The sequence below is a fragment of the Cutaneotrichosporon cavernicola genome, assembly GCF_030864355.1.
Source record: "Cutaneotrichosporon cavernicola HIS019 DNA, chromosome: 5".
NCBI lineage: Eukaryota > Fungi > Basidiomycota > Tremellomycetes > Trichosporonales > Trichosporonaceae > Cutaneotrichosporon > Cutaneotrichosporon cavernicola.
This window is the reverse complement of record NC_083397.1, coordinates 2966399-2979660: the sequence shown is the minus strand read 5'-3', so window position 1 is coordinate 2979660 and position 13262 is coordinate 2966399. Positions and strand designations below refer to the sequence as shown.

Here is a 13262-nt window from a genome sequence, read left to right as displayed (position 1 = left end):
TAACCCCCCTAACCCCCTAACCCCCTAACCCCCTAACCCCCTAACCCCCTAACCCCCTAACCCCCTAACCCCCTAACCCCTAACCCCCTAACCCCTAACCCCCTACCCCTAACCCCCTAACCCCTAACCCCCTAACCCCCTAACCCCCTAACCCCCTAACCCCTAACCCCTAACCCCCTAACCCCCTAACCCCCTAACCCCCTAACCCCCTAACCCCCTAACCCCCTAACCCCCTAACCCCCTAACCCGCCAAACCACCCAAGTCCCAGCGCAAACGTTGCCAGGACGCCTTCGCCGCCAACCTCTCAGCACTCCTGCCCTCTCTTCAAACATCTCAACAGCAGGCAGTGCTAGAGTCTGGCTCCGTCCTTGGTCGCCAATGGCTTTCGGTCATCCCTTACAATGCCAACAACCGCCTCACCAACTTTGAGGTATCCGCTGCCTACATCTTCGCACCCTCCTCACCGGCAACTGGGTAGTCTGCCGCCACTGCGGCCAGGCCAACACCTATGGCCACGACGAGGTCTGCCCCCACAGGGCAAGGTGGACAGTCGCTCGCCATGAACAGGTCAAGTGTGCCATCGCCACCTCACTCTCAGCCATCCCGGATACCCAGGTCATCTTGAACCCTTCATTGCAAACACCAGAGGCGCAACGACATCCGGATCACTGGGTCCAGGGAATCTGGCATGGCGTCATGCGAGTATGACATCACGGTGGTGTCTCTTGCCACCCAACAGGCAAGGGCCACAGTGGTGCCACATGGAACAACCGGCACCCCAGCTGAACAGGCCATGGCCACAGTCCAGCGCTTCTTGCCACCATTGCAAGGGAGAAGAGCCAGCACCCTTCCGGCTGGGGCCACAGTGCCCTTCACCCCTTTGGTGTTCACAGTTGGAGGAATGATGGAGAAGACAACGGCAGAGACTGCCAGATCCTGGAAAAGTCTCCTGCCTGCCGGAATGTTCCGCACTCTTCTGGTCAAACTCTCCCTGATTCTGGTTCGTGCCAGAGTCAGGAACTTTGACCTCTAGTAAGGACCAGAAAGTGCCGGAACACACCGTCACCTGGAACTTTCCACCCTTGTACCATATATATAGCAGACAGATGTGTGATGCACCCCCTAACCCACAAAGTTCTGAACATTGTTCATAAAAGACTCCTTTGTCATGACATGACATAACCGAGACCAACTCATACACGTGACCAAATGCCCATCTACCCTGACTATGCTCCCACTGTGGAAACGGAATGAGATACATCGAATGAAGAGACAAGGATCCCACGATTACGGAAGCTGTTTGCAGAGACGAGGCGAGGTGGGAACTCCCACGAGGCGAGTCGGGAATTGAGACAGGGCGAGCTGAGAACAGGGAGGCAAGGCGAATAACGGGAGCAAACAGGTGCCTATCCGCGATACCCACGGCTCCACAAGCCCCACCGACTACTTAGGGCTCTACGTCGCTAACTCGTCTAGTAGTTGATTGGATATCTTGTGAACACACGAGCTAGTCGTACCCGAACAGGCCGCTCTCACGGCGCACCGGTCTGACATTATATTCAATCAACTCCCCTCTGGAACCGCGTTCTCGGAGCCCGAGGGACAACCCGCGACTAGCTCGAAAACAGCGAGGCGTGCAGCGGCTGCACGCTCGCCGGAACTGCGACGTGCGCAACGGCAGCGCGCTCGCCCGAATACGAGGAGAGAGTCGGGTAAGGCGAAGGCGGGCCCTGTGCGGCCCCACGCCGGTGTAACCACAGCCAGACTCACAGCTCCGACTGCGACGCGCGCAACGGCTGCGCGCTCGCACCGAACGGACCGTCGCCGCGGCGGGGCGCACGCTACGCCTGCCCGACGAGGTCCACCGAACGGCGAGGCGTGCAACCGCTGCACGCCCGCCAGAATAGCGAGACGCTGCAGCGGCTGCGCGCTCGCCCGAACTGCGAGGACGCTCGCCAGAGACGCGAGACGTACAGGCAACGGCTGTACGCTCGCCAGAATCGCTAGGCGTACAAGCAACGGCTCTACGCCTACCGATACCGCGAGGCGTGCGAGCAACGGCTGCACGCCCGCCCGATTAGATTGACGGTCCGGCGAGGGGCTCGATGCGCCTGCCCGACGCGATCTACAGAACGGCGAGGACGCTCACCACGAACAGACCGGACGCCGGGGTCGGGCGCACGCTGCGCTCGCGCGACGCGGTCTACCGAACAGCGACGTGCGCAACGGTTGCGCTCGCCCGAACGGCGGTGCGCGCAGCGCACAAGCCCCACCGACTACTTAAGGGCTCTACGTAGCTAACTAGTCTTAGTAGTTGATTGAATATGTTGTGAAAAGAAACCAGCTAGTCGCACCGAGCAGGCCGCTCTCACGGCGCACCGGTCTGACATCCTTCTCGTTGAATGAATACTGAGGTTTGGTTTAATCGACCAGGTGTGAGCGTCGAAGACTGGGTGACCCTTCTCGGTGCAAGCCACCCGAGTCGGTGCTAATAGTGGGGCGGAGCTCAGCTTGGCGTGGCGGCCTCCGCATCATGTCCCGTTGGTGCGGCTGGTTGAGAGAGCAAGTGTTGGGTAAAGCTCGACGCTTTGAAACTTTGGAGTAATGCGAGTGTCAAAGTAGGATGCAACTCGTCGGCCGACGCGCCCACTCTCGTCAGCCAGGTGTGTCCGGTGCCAGTGCCGAGGTTGCCGTTGGCACGCTCGCGCTTCTGTGGAATCCTCTTTCTCGGGGAAATCGGAGCCATGGACATTCTGCAAGAGTGCCTGGAACGGGGCCTGATAGTGGCTAGACGGGCCGAGCAACGGCTTGTAACCGGGCCGCGGTCGCCGAATAGGCCGGGGTCCCCAGATCTGCCACGTGCCCTGCCTCTCGGCCCGCAGCATTAAAGCAAGTGTCGGCCAAGCCGGCCCGAGGTAAGCCCCTAAGGATTGCCAAGCCCCACCACCAACAACACACCGCCGACAACATGACCTGCGGGGCCGCTGTGGAGCCGGACTGCTCGGCCCATCCCTGCGCAAGAATGATCACTGTCGACAGCGACATGTCGCATAAATACGTCGCAAGACGTCGAGATGGGGCTCCCCACTTCACACAACACATTCGAACATCACAATGGCGACCGAGAAGCCCTACGACGTCCAACTCGAGATCATGCAGACAAAGGACGGCCACAGTCTTCGCATCGATGAGGACACCCTCAAGTCCGAGCACGCGCTCTCCACCCGCGACGCAATCAAGGCCTATCCGATGGCCATTTTCTGGAGTCTGGCCGTGTCCATGTGTGTTATTATGGAAGGCTACGACACGATCCTGTGAGTCGAAAGCGGCGCCGTGGTCTGACTTTTAGGATCGGCAACTTTTACGCGTACCCCGAGTTTGCGAAAAAGTACGGCCAGTTTATCGACGAGCACGGCAACCACCAGCTCTCGGCGGCATGGCAGGCGGGTCTGGGCAACTGCTCGGGCGTCGGCTGCTTCTTCGGCGTCATGCTCAACGGTTACCTTGTCGCCAAGTGGGGCCAGAAGCGTGTGCTTGTCGGTGCCCTCATTGTCCTCAGCTGCTTCATCTTCATCACCTTCTTCGCCCCGAACATTATCGTCCTCGCTGTCGGCCAGGTTCTCTGTGGTCTGCCTTGGGGTGTCTTTGCCTCGTCGGCACCGGCGTACTCGTCCGAGGTTCTTCCGATGAGCCTGCGCGTGTACCTCACGTCGTACACCAACATGTGCTTCATCATCGGTCAGCTCATCGCCGCGGGCGTGCTCGCCGGCCTCGTCCACCGCACCGACGAGTGGGCGTACCGCATTCCATTCGCGCTCCAGTGGCTCTGGCCCGCATTCCTCATCCCGCTTCTTTGCTTTGCGCCAGAGTCGCCATGGCATCTCGTCCGCGTTGGCCAGCTCGAAGAGGCCGAACTCTCCCTTCGCCGCCTGCAGCGTTCGTCTGCAAACGTCGATGTCAAGGCGACGCTTGCTACGATCGTGCACACCAACCAGGTTGAAGAGGAAATCACTGCGGGTACCAGCTACCTCGACTGCTTCCGCGGCACTGAACGCCGCCGGACAATTATTGCCTGTGTCTCCTTTGCGGGCCAGGTTCTGTCCGGCTCGACCTTTGCATACAACTCGACCTACTTCTTCCAGCAAGTCGGCCTTACGACGGACGAGACCTACAACCTCAACGTCGGCGGAACCGGCCTCGCGCTGTTCGGCACCCTCGTCAACTGGTTCTTCCTCATGCCGTACTTTGGCCGCCGCCGCATCTACCTCTGGGGCATGTTCACCATGTCGATGATCCTCTTCGTTATCGGTATCCTCAATGTGTGGACGCACAAGTCCAGCGTCGGCATGACCCAGGCCGTCCTCACTCTCGCCTGGACGTTTGTCTTCCAGCTGTCGGCGGGTCAGCTGGGATGGGCCCTCCCCGCAGAAGTCGGCAGCACCCGCCTGCGCCAGAAGACTGTCTGCCTCGCTCGCAACGCCTACTACCTCGTCAGTGTCGTTTCGGGCATCCTGCAGCCGTACTTTATGAACCCGACGCAGTGGAACCTCAAGGGTTTCACCGGCTTCATCTGGGGTGGCACAGCGTTCCTCACATTTGTGTGGCTGTTCTTCAACCTTCCCGAGACCAAGGGTCGCACGTACGAGGAGCTCGACTGGCTCTTTTCCAAGCGCACCCCGACGCGCAAGTTCAAGGACGCCGAGGTGGACAGGTCTCAGCACGGTGACGAGGCTTCTGCCCTCAGCGTGTAGTTGATATTGCAAGATAGGGTGTTAAGGGGGTAGAAATGGGGGGGTAAGGGGGTAGAAATGCAACAGTTGTCAACGTGATGGTTGAGATTCCTGTCTGGCTCGTCAGGCGCTCCTCAGGTTTCATCTGCTGCAAAGTATCACAATCTGCAAGTACAAACAGTTTGGGCACCGCTTCTTGTGGCGGACCAGTGAATCGTGCATGAAAGGACTTGTACCGTTGGATTGCTTCGGACACCGGATCGTGCATGAAAGGATTTACACCGTCGGATTGCTTCGGACAGCGGATCGTACAGGAAAGTATCTAGACCGTTGATTGCTTCGGACCTTGACGCACAATCAGAAAATGTCGTCACAACGTATTCTATCGTCACAGCGTATTCCAGGCACCTGGCGATTGGACGATGCCGTTCCCGCTCCGTGAACGCCGAGATCGCGCCGGTCCCAGAGGCAATGACAATGGGACGAACGGGAATGTCGATGTGTTGCAATGTTTGGTCTTCGGGCCGAAGCTCCGAAGTGGGTTATCTACAAAAGTTGTCGCCCGCAGTTGCCCATTCTCAGCCTCGAACGGGAATTTCGATCTGATCGAACGGGAATGCATACCCCAGCGGCCCTGGCAGGCACCACGATGTGTCGTATGAGCCGGGAAAATGAGCTCGCCGTGTCAGCCCCCGAAAAGCACTAGACTCAGCTCCCTCCCGCCACCCTCGCCAGTTCACTACGACACTATGCACCATTGATGGGATGGTTATGCTACATGCTATGCAATCAGTCTACAGCTCTATACCTTGCTCTCCGACACATTGACGCGGGACGCTACCCTCGTCGGTGCTTCCTCTGTGAACGTGCACATGGAACTACCGCTGCTGGAACGACTCCAAAAGGACGGCAGTTCTGGCGGGTGGTGCATGAACACCATTGGCAGACCGAGAAGACATCCGCCGAGCACTAGAGATAGGTTAGCGACTGACCCGAAGCCCGCCCAACGCCACACTCACTGTTACCAATGAAGCTGGGGAGGACGGATCGCACGATATATCTTCCAACAGTGATTGACGCGCCGTTCAGCATGCCCATCGGCACAAAGTACATGTTCCTGCGAGTCAGCATTGGCCATAAGATGGTGGACTCACGCAGCGACATGCTCGAACCCGAGGAACACAAAGAGACTAGCGGGCAGGTACATGGCGATAATCTTGGACGACATCTCACGCGACGACGTGGCGAGCCAGACGCCCATACACACGAGAAAGTTGCAGCCGATGCCACGCAGGACGCAAACACCCCAGCCAAGGCTCGTCTTCTTCACCGCAAGGGACACTGTGAATTCGATGAGGGGCTGCGAGGTGTAGAGCTCGGAGCATTGGGCTAAAGTGTGAGCTTTGAAAGTTGCCACGTGAGACCGCACTCACCCAGGAGCATTGCGTACACCAGCACACCCGCCAGGTTGCCGAAGAAGACAATGATCACGTTGACGGGTAGCTCCCACAGCTTGACTCTGCGGTTCGCGACGGCCATGGGGACAACCACTGCCGGTCAGCCTCGTGGGACGGTAGGAGGGAGCACTTACTCAGGTTGGCCGTGATCAGCTCCATCCCGGTGACGAGGATCATGAGGAGAGGGATCGGGAAGAAGACGGCCCCAAGCAAGTTGACAATGACAGGTGCATCTGTGGCCAGGTTTCCAGCGGTTCCATGCATGACGTGCACGAGATTCGCACCAAATCCGATCTGATGTTAGCCCCATCGATTTGCGGCGACTTACCATCCAGCCGCCCAGCAACGACTTGATGAATGTCAGCCAGTAGGGCATCTTGGCTTTCCTCTCGCCGCTGCCAATCAACACTAGAGCGTCAGTGGTGGACACACTGGCCACACTCACTGGCAGTGACTTGGTCGGGTGTATATGGGTCCATGGCCATTCTCTACGCAGGACGAGTCTGGCAGTGGGGATAGTCAAGGAGGTTAGGGGCCATGGCTGTCTAATGCTGGCATACTTGTATCCTATGCGACTGATCGCAGCTTTGTGATCGCTGCGGCGTCGGCAGGGTAGGATGAGCTCCGACAGACGATATCCGGGGTCGATAATGACTCTGTAAGCCACGATAGCACGGTACGGCCGAATGTCACCGCGGGATACCCTGCATTTCGGCGTTTTTGCAGCGAGATTAACTGCGTCAGGCACATGAGGACGTCGAATTTGTTGCGATATTCACTCAACACATGTCCAAGTAGATGCCATGAGGGATGAGAATAGATGCGGCCGTAGATCATCGGGCGACGCTCGCTTAAAGAGTCGAGTCGGTGGATACGCGTCTATGGCAGGGTTCTATGATGTATGCCAAGCATCAAGCAGCACACGTGCCAATGTTCCGCAGGCTGTTGGCAAACCTCTTGTTCCATGTTCCATGAGGACTGTCGTGGGCGTCTTGGTAACAATACGCTGCAGTTTATATCGATTCACCCAGCTGTTTGTCACACCTCGGTTGGCTCAGGCTTTTACACGTGTAAAAGTAGCGTAAAATATTGGCCTTTTACATAACTTTTACAAATGTAAAAGGGGTGACTTTTACAATGTAAAAGGTCATGTAAAGGGCGAACGTTTACAAGGCTTTTACATGTAAAAGGTCACGTGCATTTATTCTTCACGTGACACCTTTCATATCCGCTTATTGATGCCCCTCTCCTACGATCACCCAGCTGTCTGTAAAACTACCAGGCACGGTTGGCGAATGCTTGTATGAGTGAAAGAGAGTCCAACATATTGGGTGGGCTTTTACTCTAACCGTGATTAATGTACACCGTATTTCGGTTGTTGATTTGGAGCAACGCCAAGAGCACACGTACCCATACCCATCCCGTGAGCCGTGGATCCCGCATTGGGTGGTAGGTTGCATAAGCCGCCCAAGCCGCCCAAGCATGGCCGAGCAAAGTTTCCGCAAAAGCCGGGTGCAACTGGGCTGTCCCTGGTGGCCAGTGGCCACACAGCAAAGCTACCATGCTACACGATAACGTTAGGTCTAAAGCACTGTAGACAGAGAGCACAGAGCACAGAGCAGGCAGGGACAGGCGGGTGTCAGATCATGTCAGAGGAGAATGAGAAAGTGGAGAGCCGCGATCCGAGTGCGCCAGGGTGCAGGGTGGACAGTGGACGTGACTCAGGGGTCAGGGACGAATAATTGAAAGGGGGTTGAACCCTAACCCTTGGTCATTGTAATGCAAAATGTAAAGAGTTAATGTAATAGTAATATACATTAAAAAGGAAGACTATGAAACTTGTTTGGACCCTTAAAATGACCCTGCGCATGGATGTCTTGGCACGCACGCGTCGTGTGATGTTCCTGCTTAAACCTCTGCCTTCTCTCCCAGCCTGGACGCCTGCACCCCGGCTGCCTGGCTGCCTGGCGTAACTCTCCCTCATCAAACTGGACACACTGGACAGCACCAAGGTCATCGTCCAGTACCCTCTTTTGTCCACCCAAAGCCACAGCCCTTTACCCTCAGTCCCCACCCCCCTCGAATCCACTACATCTTGATACCTATCCCATCTTCATCTTCATCTTCATCTCTAACTCACTCTCTCATCCTCTTCTCCCACCTCTCTCCTCGACGACTCTACGTGGCTGGTCCACTCCTCACACTCTCTTCGAGTCACTCATTCATTACCTCTCCCCCAACCACCACAATGCTCTTCAACCTTCTTCCCTACCTCGCCCTCGCCGGCCTGGCCGCAGAGACCGTCACTGCTTCCCCTAACGTACGTTTCAATCACCGTCCTTTTGGCTCACATACCAGGCTGCCCATGGTCATGGCGTCGCTCGTCGTCACCACGCTCGCCAGCACGCACGCCACAACGTCGCCAACGTCTCGCGCCGTGGCGCCGAGTTTAAGACCGTGAACGGCAGGAAGTGCCGCGTCCGTCCTTCGGGTCAGGGCCAGGGTCAGTCTGGTAGCACCACCGAGCAGCCCCAGTCGCAGCCGCCCGTCGAGCAGGCTACTTCCACCCAGCAGCCTTCTTCTACCGAGACCCCGGTCGAGAGCCCCCCCAACGCCGACTCGCCCGACACTCCGGACACCCCGGACACCCCGGACACCCCAGACACCCCTGACCAGCCTGGCAGCAACCCGGAGATCCCGGAGATCCCGGAGTCGTCTGAGATTCCCGAGGTCACCGAGTCCCCCGCAGCCACCGAGTCCCCCGCGGCCACCGAGTCGCCTACGGCTCCTCCTGCTACGACGCCCTCGGCCCCTCCCGCTACTGGCGGCAACTCTGGCAAGCGCGGCATGATCTGGCCGAACGGTGACTGGGCAAAGGACATCCGCAAGTACCTCGCCCAGGGTGGCATCAGCTGGTACTGGGCTTGGGAGCACCTCCCGTCCAAGTGGGCTGCCGACGCCGGCGTCGAGTTTGTCCCTCAGTTCTGGGGCCCCCAGAAGTACGACCAGTGGTACAAGCAGAAGGCCGACAACTGGAACGGTCAGAAGGTTTCCAACGTCATGTTCTTCAACGAGCCCGACCTCATGGGCTTGGCCGTCGCCTCTGGTGTGTCTCCTGCCGATGCCGTTTCGCACTGGCACAAGGAGATGGCCCCGCTCCGCTCTCAGGGCATCCGTATTGGTTCCGCTGCCCCTGCCGGCGGCAACAAGAACTGGGTCGTCGAGTTTGAGGAGGCCTGTGGCGGCGCGTGCAACGCCGACTTTATCACGATGCACGTTTACGTGAGCGACATTGAGGTCTTCAAGAAGTCGGTCACGGACGCCTACAACCTCCACGGCCAGCGCCCCATCTGGGTTACCGAGTGGGCGTGCCACGACTTTGGTGGCGGTGGTGGTAACTGCAACGACCCTGCCGGTTTCACTCGCGAGGCCACCCAGTGGATGGACAGCCAGCCATGGGTTGAGCGCTACTCGCTCTTCGGCTCCATCTCGGAGCTGCACGGCGTCGACACCAAGTGCGGTCTCATGAACACGTGGGACCCCTATGACCCCACCACCCTCTGGTGGGACTACATCCACGCCTAAGCGTTTCGCTTGAGCGTATCATTTCATTTCAACGCATGTCTTACGACCTTTTAACATATCTTTCATTGGGCTGGTCCCATTGTCGCTAGTATGGATTGTCATGCCCGTTCGCTCCTGTTGAAGTTGGTCTCTGTGCGTCACATGTATCGCATGTCTCAGGAAGAGAGTCTCAGAGTCTCGTTGTACTGCGACTGTTTCCACCCAGCAATCAGACGCCATCTGACGGAGAGTGACAACCCTTAAGCACCACAGAGGGCGTCTCAGAGCAGGGGCTTGTGCAAGGGTCAATCGCGTCGCCATGGGACCGAGCGGGTTGTGATCTCAATACACCCCTCGATCCCAGGGCGCGCGAGGGCTGCAACCTGGTGTGCGCATGTCAGATGAACCCCCCAAGATCTCGAGCGAATACGCGTTGTACACGGTCCATCCGGTGGCGATCATCACCCCGAGTTAGCACAACATGGCCCACCTAACCATCTTCCGCCAGCCTTCGTAGTGTTATCTCTCGACAAGCTCGCGCGTGAACTCTTCCCGCCCCTCGGGCATGCGCAGGCTATTCCCGCCACGGCCGTCCAGATAGTCGCCAAGCCCGACGCTCTTGATAGCCATGAGAAAGATGACGCCTGTGGGACGCGCCGTGCGGTCCTGGGTCGCGCCAGCCACGACTTCGAGTTTCATCAGTACCAACCCACGGTCCGTGCAAAGACACGCCACACGCCAAAGGCGGTGCCCACGAGGTGCGGTGAGTAGAGGGCGTACAAGGAATGGACCAGGCCCGGCCAATGAGCCAACACGACAATGTATAGAGCTGTAGTCTGAGAGATGAGGATGGGATGATACTGTAACGACGCGATGTATCCGAACCGATCCCAACGCGTAGCCTTGTCAAGCCCGCAATCTTCACCGCAGAGCTGCCGTCGCTCAGAGGATCTCCTCGGCTACGAGTCATCCCCTGCTCCTTCCCAAGTGGCGATGCCACAGCAGAGGGCAATCCCGACAGTAATTCCACACTGACTGGAGAGGATGCGTTCGAATGGCGTTCCGAGATCGCGCAGCTCCTGGTGGGGAATGGACAGAGACCGACCTCGTGGTTCCGAAGTCTCCAGGGGAACCAGCCTGGTCGGATGTCTCCCGAGGGCCTCGCTGCAGCCTTCTGCCCTAAGAACGAGACTCTCAATGGATTCTCCGTCTGGCGCCTCAACTATGCCAACGTAACCACTGCCAACGATTATCTCGCCCGCGTGCGCACCGCCATGACTTGCAGGGACGGCAAGCAGCCCGAACGACAAGCAGCCCGAACACTTCGGTAAACTGGCAAGAACGAGGCTCAGTCAGAGTCCGCGTCAGCAGCTGCTGCGGCTGGCAGCATTGCTTGTATCAGTGCTGGCGGGCATCGTCGTGATGTAGAACGGAAATACATCGTGAATACTGGACCTGCCTAACCCTACTCCAAGGGATTCTCAAGAGTTCCGTGAGCCGTGCGCCACCCTCGTCCTGTGATGTAAGCGCGTCCGTCGCGGAGAGTGCATGTAAGGGCGCCGCCGCGGGCGCTCAGCTGGTGCGCATCGATCGTCGCCTTGGCCACATCGGTACCTGGAGGGAGGAGTGCTGCGACAGAGTCACGACCGAAACTGCTGAGATAGAAGCCCGTGAGGATAGCCCACGCCGAGCCAGTCTAAAGAGTTAACAATGTCACAAGCGATGGACTCACCACTGGGTCCTCGGGAACACCGAGACCAGGTGCGAACACGCGCGACGTCGCCTTGACGCTCCCATGCTTCTGCGCATTGTCGGGCACAACTTGAGTATACACGCACGTTGCCGAAACTGATGGCAGCTGATGTCAGCAGAGATGCACAGGAGCACTTACCAGCTTGGACTCGTCCACCTTCAAGTTGGCGAGGTCGATGTCGTCGCGTAACTGCACGACGGGGCTGGGACCGCCAAAGTCGAATGACGCGACGCGGACAAGGTCAGATTCAGTGAGTTCCGCCGCGGCGAGGACTGCGCTGATCACCTCGGGCCTCTTCTCCTCAGTGATCTCAGAAATGGGGAGGGAGAGGCCGACACGAAGGCCCTGTCCAACTGGACTCTCACGGTATGCGACGAGTTCACCACGCCAGCGCGTCTGGAAATGCAGCTCCGTAGCCTGAGGGTGCACATAGTTGAAGAGTGTAACTGCCGATGCGAGAGTCGCGTGTCCGCACAGCGGCACTTCCTTTTGTCAGCTCTGGACGCGGCTCCACTCACATCAGCGGGCGTGAACCACCGAAGGCTATAGGTGGGGACCTCGACGTCGTCGAGAGGGTGTAGAAACGCAGTTTCAGAGAGGTTGAAGTCGCGCGCGACAGTTTGCATGTAGTTGTCGTCCTTGGTGCGCGGGTCGCCCTTGGGGAACAGAACGACACTCGCCTGGTTACCGGCGTACGGCGACGGCCCGAAGGCGTTGATCATGTGGAAGGGGGCAGCTGGAAGTGTCATGGCGGACATCTGTTGTCGGTGAATGGAACCAAGGCTGTTGTTATATGAGTGATGGCCGCTGAAGGTAAAGAAGTCGAGTTAAGCAGCCAGCCAGATCGAGTCGGCCTGCGGCTCATGAATCAGCGGATCCCTAATGTTTGATGACGCCATTCTAACTCGGACTGAGCTGGATCCTTAACGTTTCTAATAATTCTCGTCAAAGTGCGGGCTGGCGCCGAGATCAACATCCGAGATAAGCGGGCATCGAGTCGTTCGAACAGCACCATGTTCGCTTCACTGCCTGCAACGACGCTCCGAAGCACAGCTGTCACATGGTGATTCCTCACCTATACTAAGACTCCCACTCGCCTAACACAGTTGTGGCAGGATACTCGCCAGCGAAGGACCGGCGGTCCGAACGCGATTTGGAAAGCGGTGCTCCAGTCCTGGTCGCCAGCAGTACGCCTTCAAGTTGCGCCGTGAACTGAATGAATCGGCGAGCAGCTGGCTCACGTGCTCGCGCTTGCAGCTGGACCACGTACTCTCGCTTGCAGCTCTGGGCCCCGGCACCGCTGGGCAATGTGTAGCGTGATGGACAGGTCGGATACACTACAATAGCCGTTGGAGTGAGGGCGTAAACAAAGACAGATGAAGAGCGAGTGAGGCGCAGTCACAAGACGCAATCAGAAAGTTATGGTGATCAGCTCATCAGCGCGGGCCTAACCGCCAGCGAGTTGATAACGGGTAGACAAGGTCGGAAGCACAGATCAGGCTGCCTAGAGTTGGCGTTGGTCAAGTGGGCCATTACTCACAGAGGTGCGGAACGACTTGGGCCGGTAACTGGCTCCGACTCGGAATGTTGCAACAACGCGTGACGCCAACCGCACACCAATCACCCGCGCGACATCTGCATCGCCCAACTCGCAGCTGATTTTGCCAACCATGTCGGCAGAAGAGGAGCGAGCTCCCAAGCGGCCCAAGCGCACATACCGTGCTTGTTACCCTTGTCGATCAGCAAGTACCCATCCA

General features: G+C 58.0%; 5 protein-coding genes across 5 annotated transcripts; 2 read left to right on the top strand and 3 right to left on the bottom strand.

Moving 5' to 3' along the window:
- Window positions 1-1614: 1614 nt before the first annotated feature.
- CcaverHIS019_0511690 (uncharacterized protein) lies at window positions 1615-3046 on the bottom strand (the record flags this gene model as incomplete). The annotated part of the gene is made up of 4 exons (XM_060602409.1): window positions 1615-1731; window positions 1772-2112; window positions 2151-2277; window positions 2960-3046. 4 exons carry the CDS (start codon window positions 3044-3046, stop codon window positions 1615-1617), a joined length of 672 nt encoding a protein of 223 aa, XP_060458806.1.
- A 69-nt stretch (window positions 3047-3115) lies between these two features.
- Window positions 3116-4752, top strand: CcaverHIS019_0511680 (uncharacterized protein; the record flags this gene model as incomplete). The annotated part of the gene is made up of 2 exons (XM_060602408.1): window positions 3116-3315; window positions 3351-4752. The coding sequence occupies 2 exons, from the start codon at window positions 3116-3118 to the stop codon at window positions 4750-4752; spliced, it is 1602 nt and encodes a 533-aa protein (XP_060458805.1).
- Window positions 4753-5533: 781 nt separating this feature from the next.
- CcaverHIS019_0511670 (uncharacterized protein) lies at window positions 5534-6667 on the bottom strand (the record flags this gene model as incomplete). Its single annotated transcript, XM_060602407.1, has 7 exons — window positions 5534-5700; window positions 5751-5848; window positions 5886-6120; window positions 6165-6281; window positions 6323-6482; window positions 6517-6596; window positions 6634-6667. 7 exons carry the CDS (start codon window positions 6665-6667, stop codon window positions 5534-5536), a joined length of 891 nt encoding a protein of 296 aa, XP_060458804.1.
- Window positions 6668-8436: 1769 nt separating this feature from the next.
- Window positions 8437-9773, top strand: CcaverHIS019_0511660 (uncharacterized protein; the record flags this gene model as incomplete). Its single annotated transcript, XM_060602406.1, has 2 exons — window positions 8437-8508; window positions 8547-9773. The coding sequence occupies 2 exons, from the start codon at window positions 8437-8439 to the stop codon at window positions 9771-9773; spliced, it is 1299 nt and encodes a 432-aa protein (XP_060458803.1).
- Window positions 9774-11217: 1444 nt separating this feature from the next.
- Window positions 11218-12254, bottom strand: CcaverHIS019_0511650 (uncharacterized protein; the record flags this gene model as incomplete). Its single annotated transcript, XM_060602405.1, has 4 exons — window positions 11218-11448; window positions 11485-11610; window positions 11644-11991; window positions 12024-12254. 4 exons carry the CDS (start codon window positions 12252-12254, stop codon window positions 11218-11220), a joined length of 936 nt encoding a protein of 311 aa, XP_060458802.1.
- Window positions 12255-13262: the final 1008 nt, after the last annotated feature.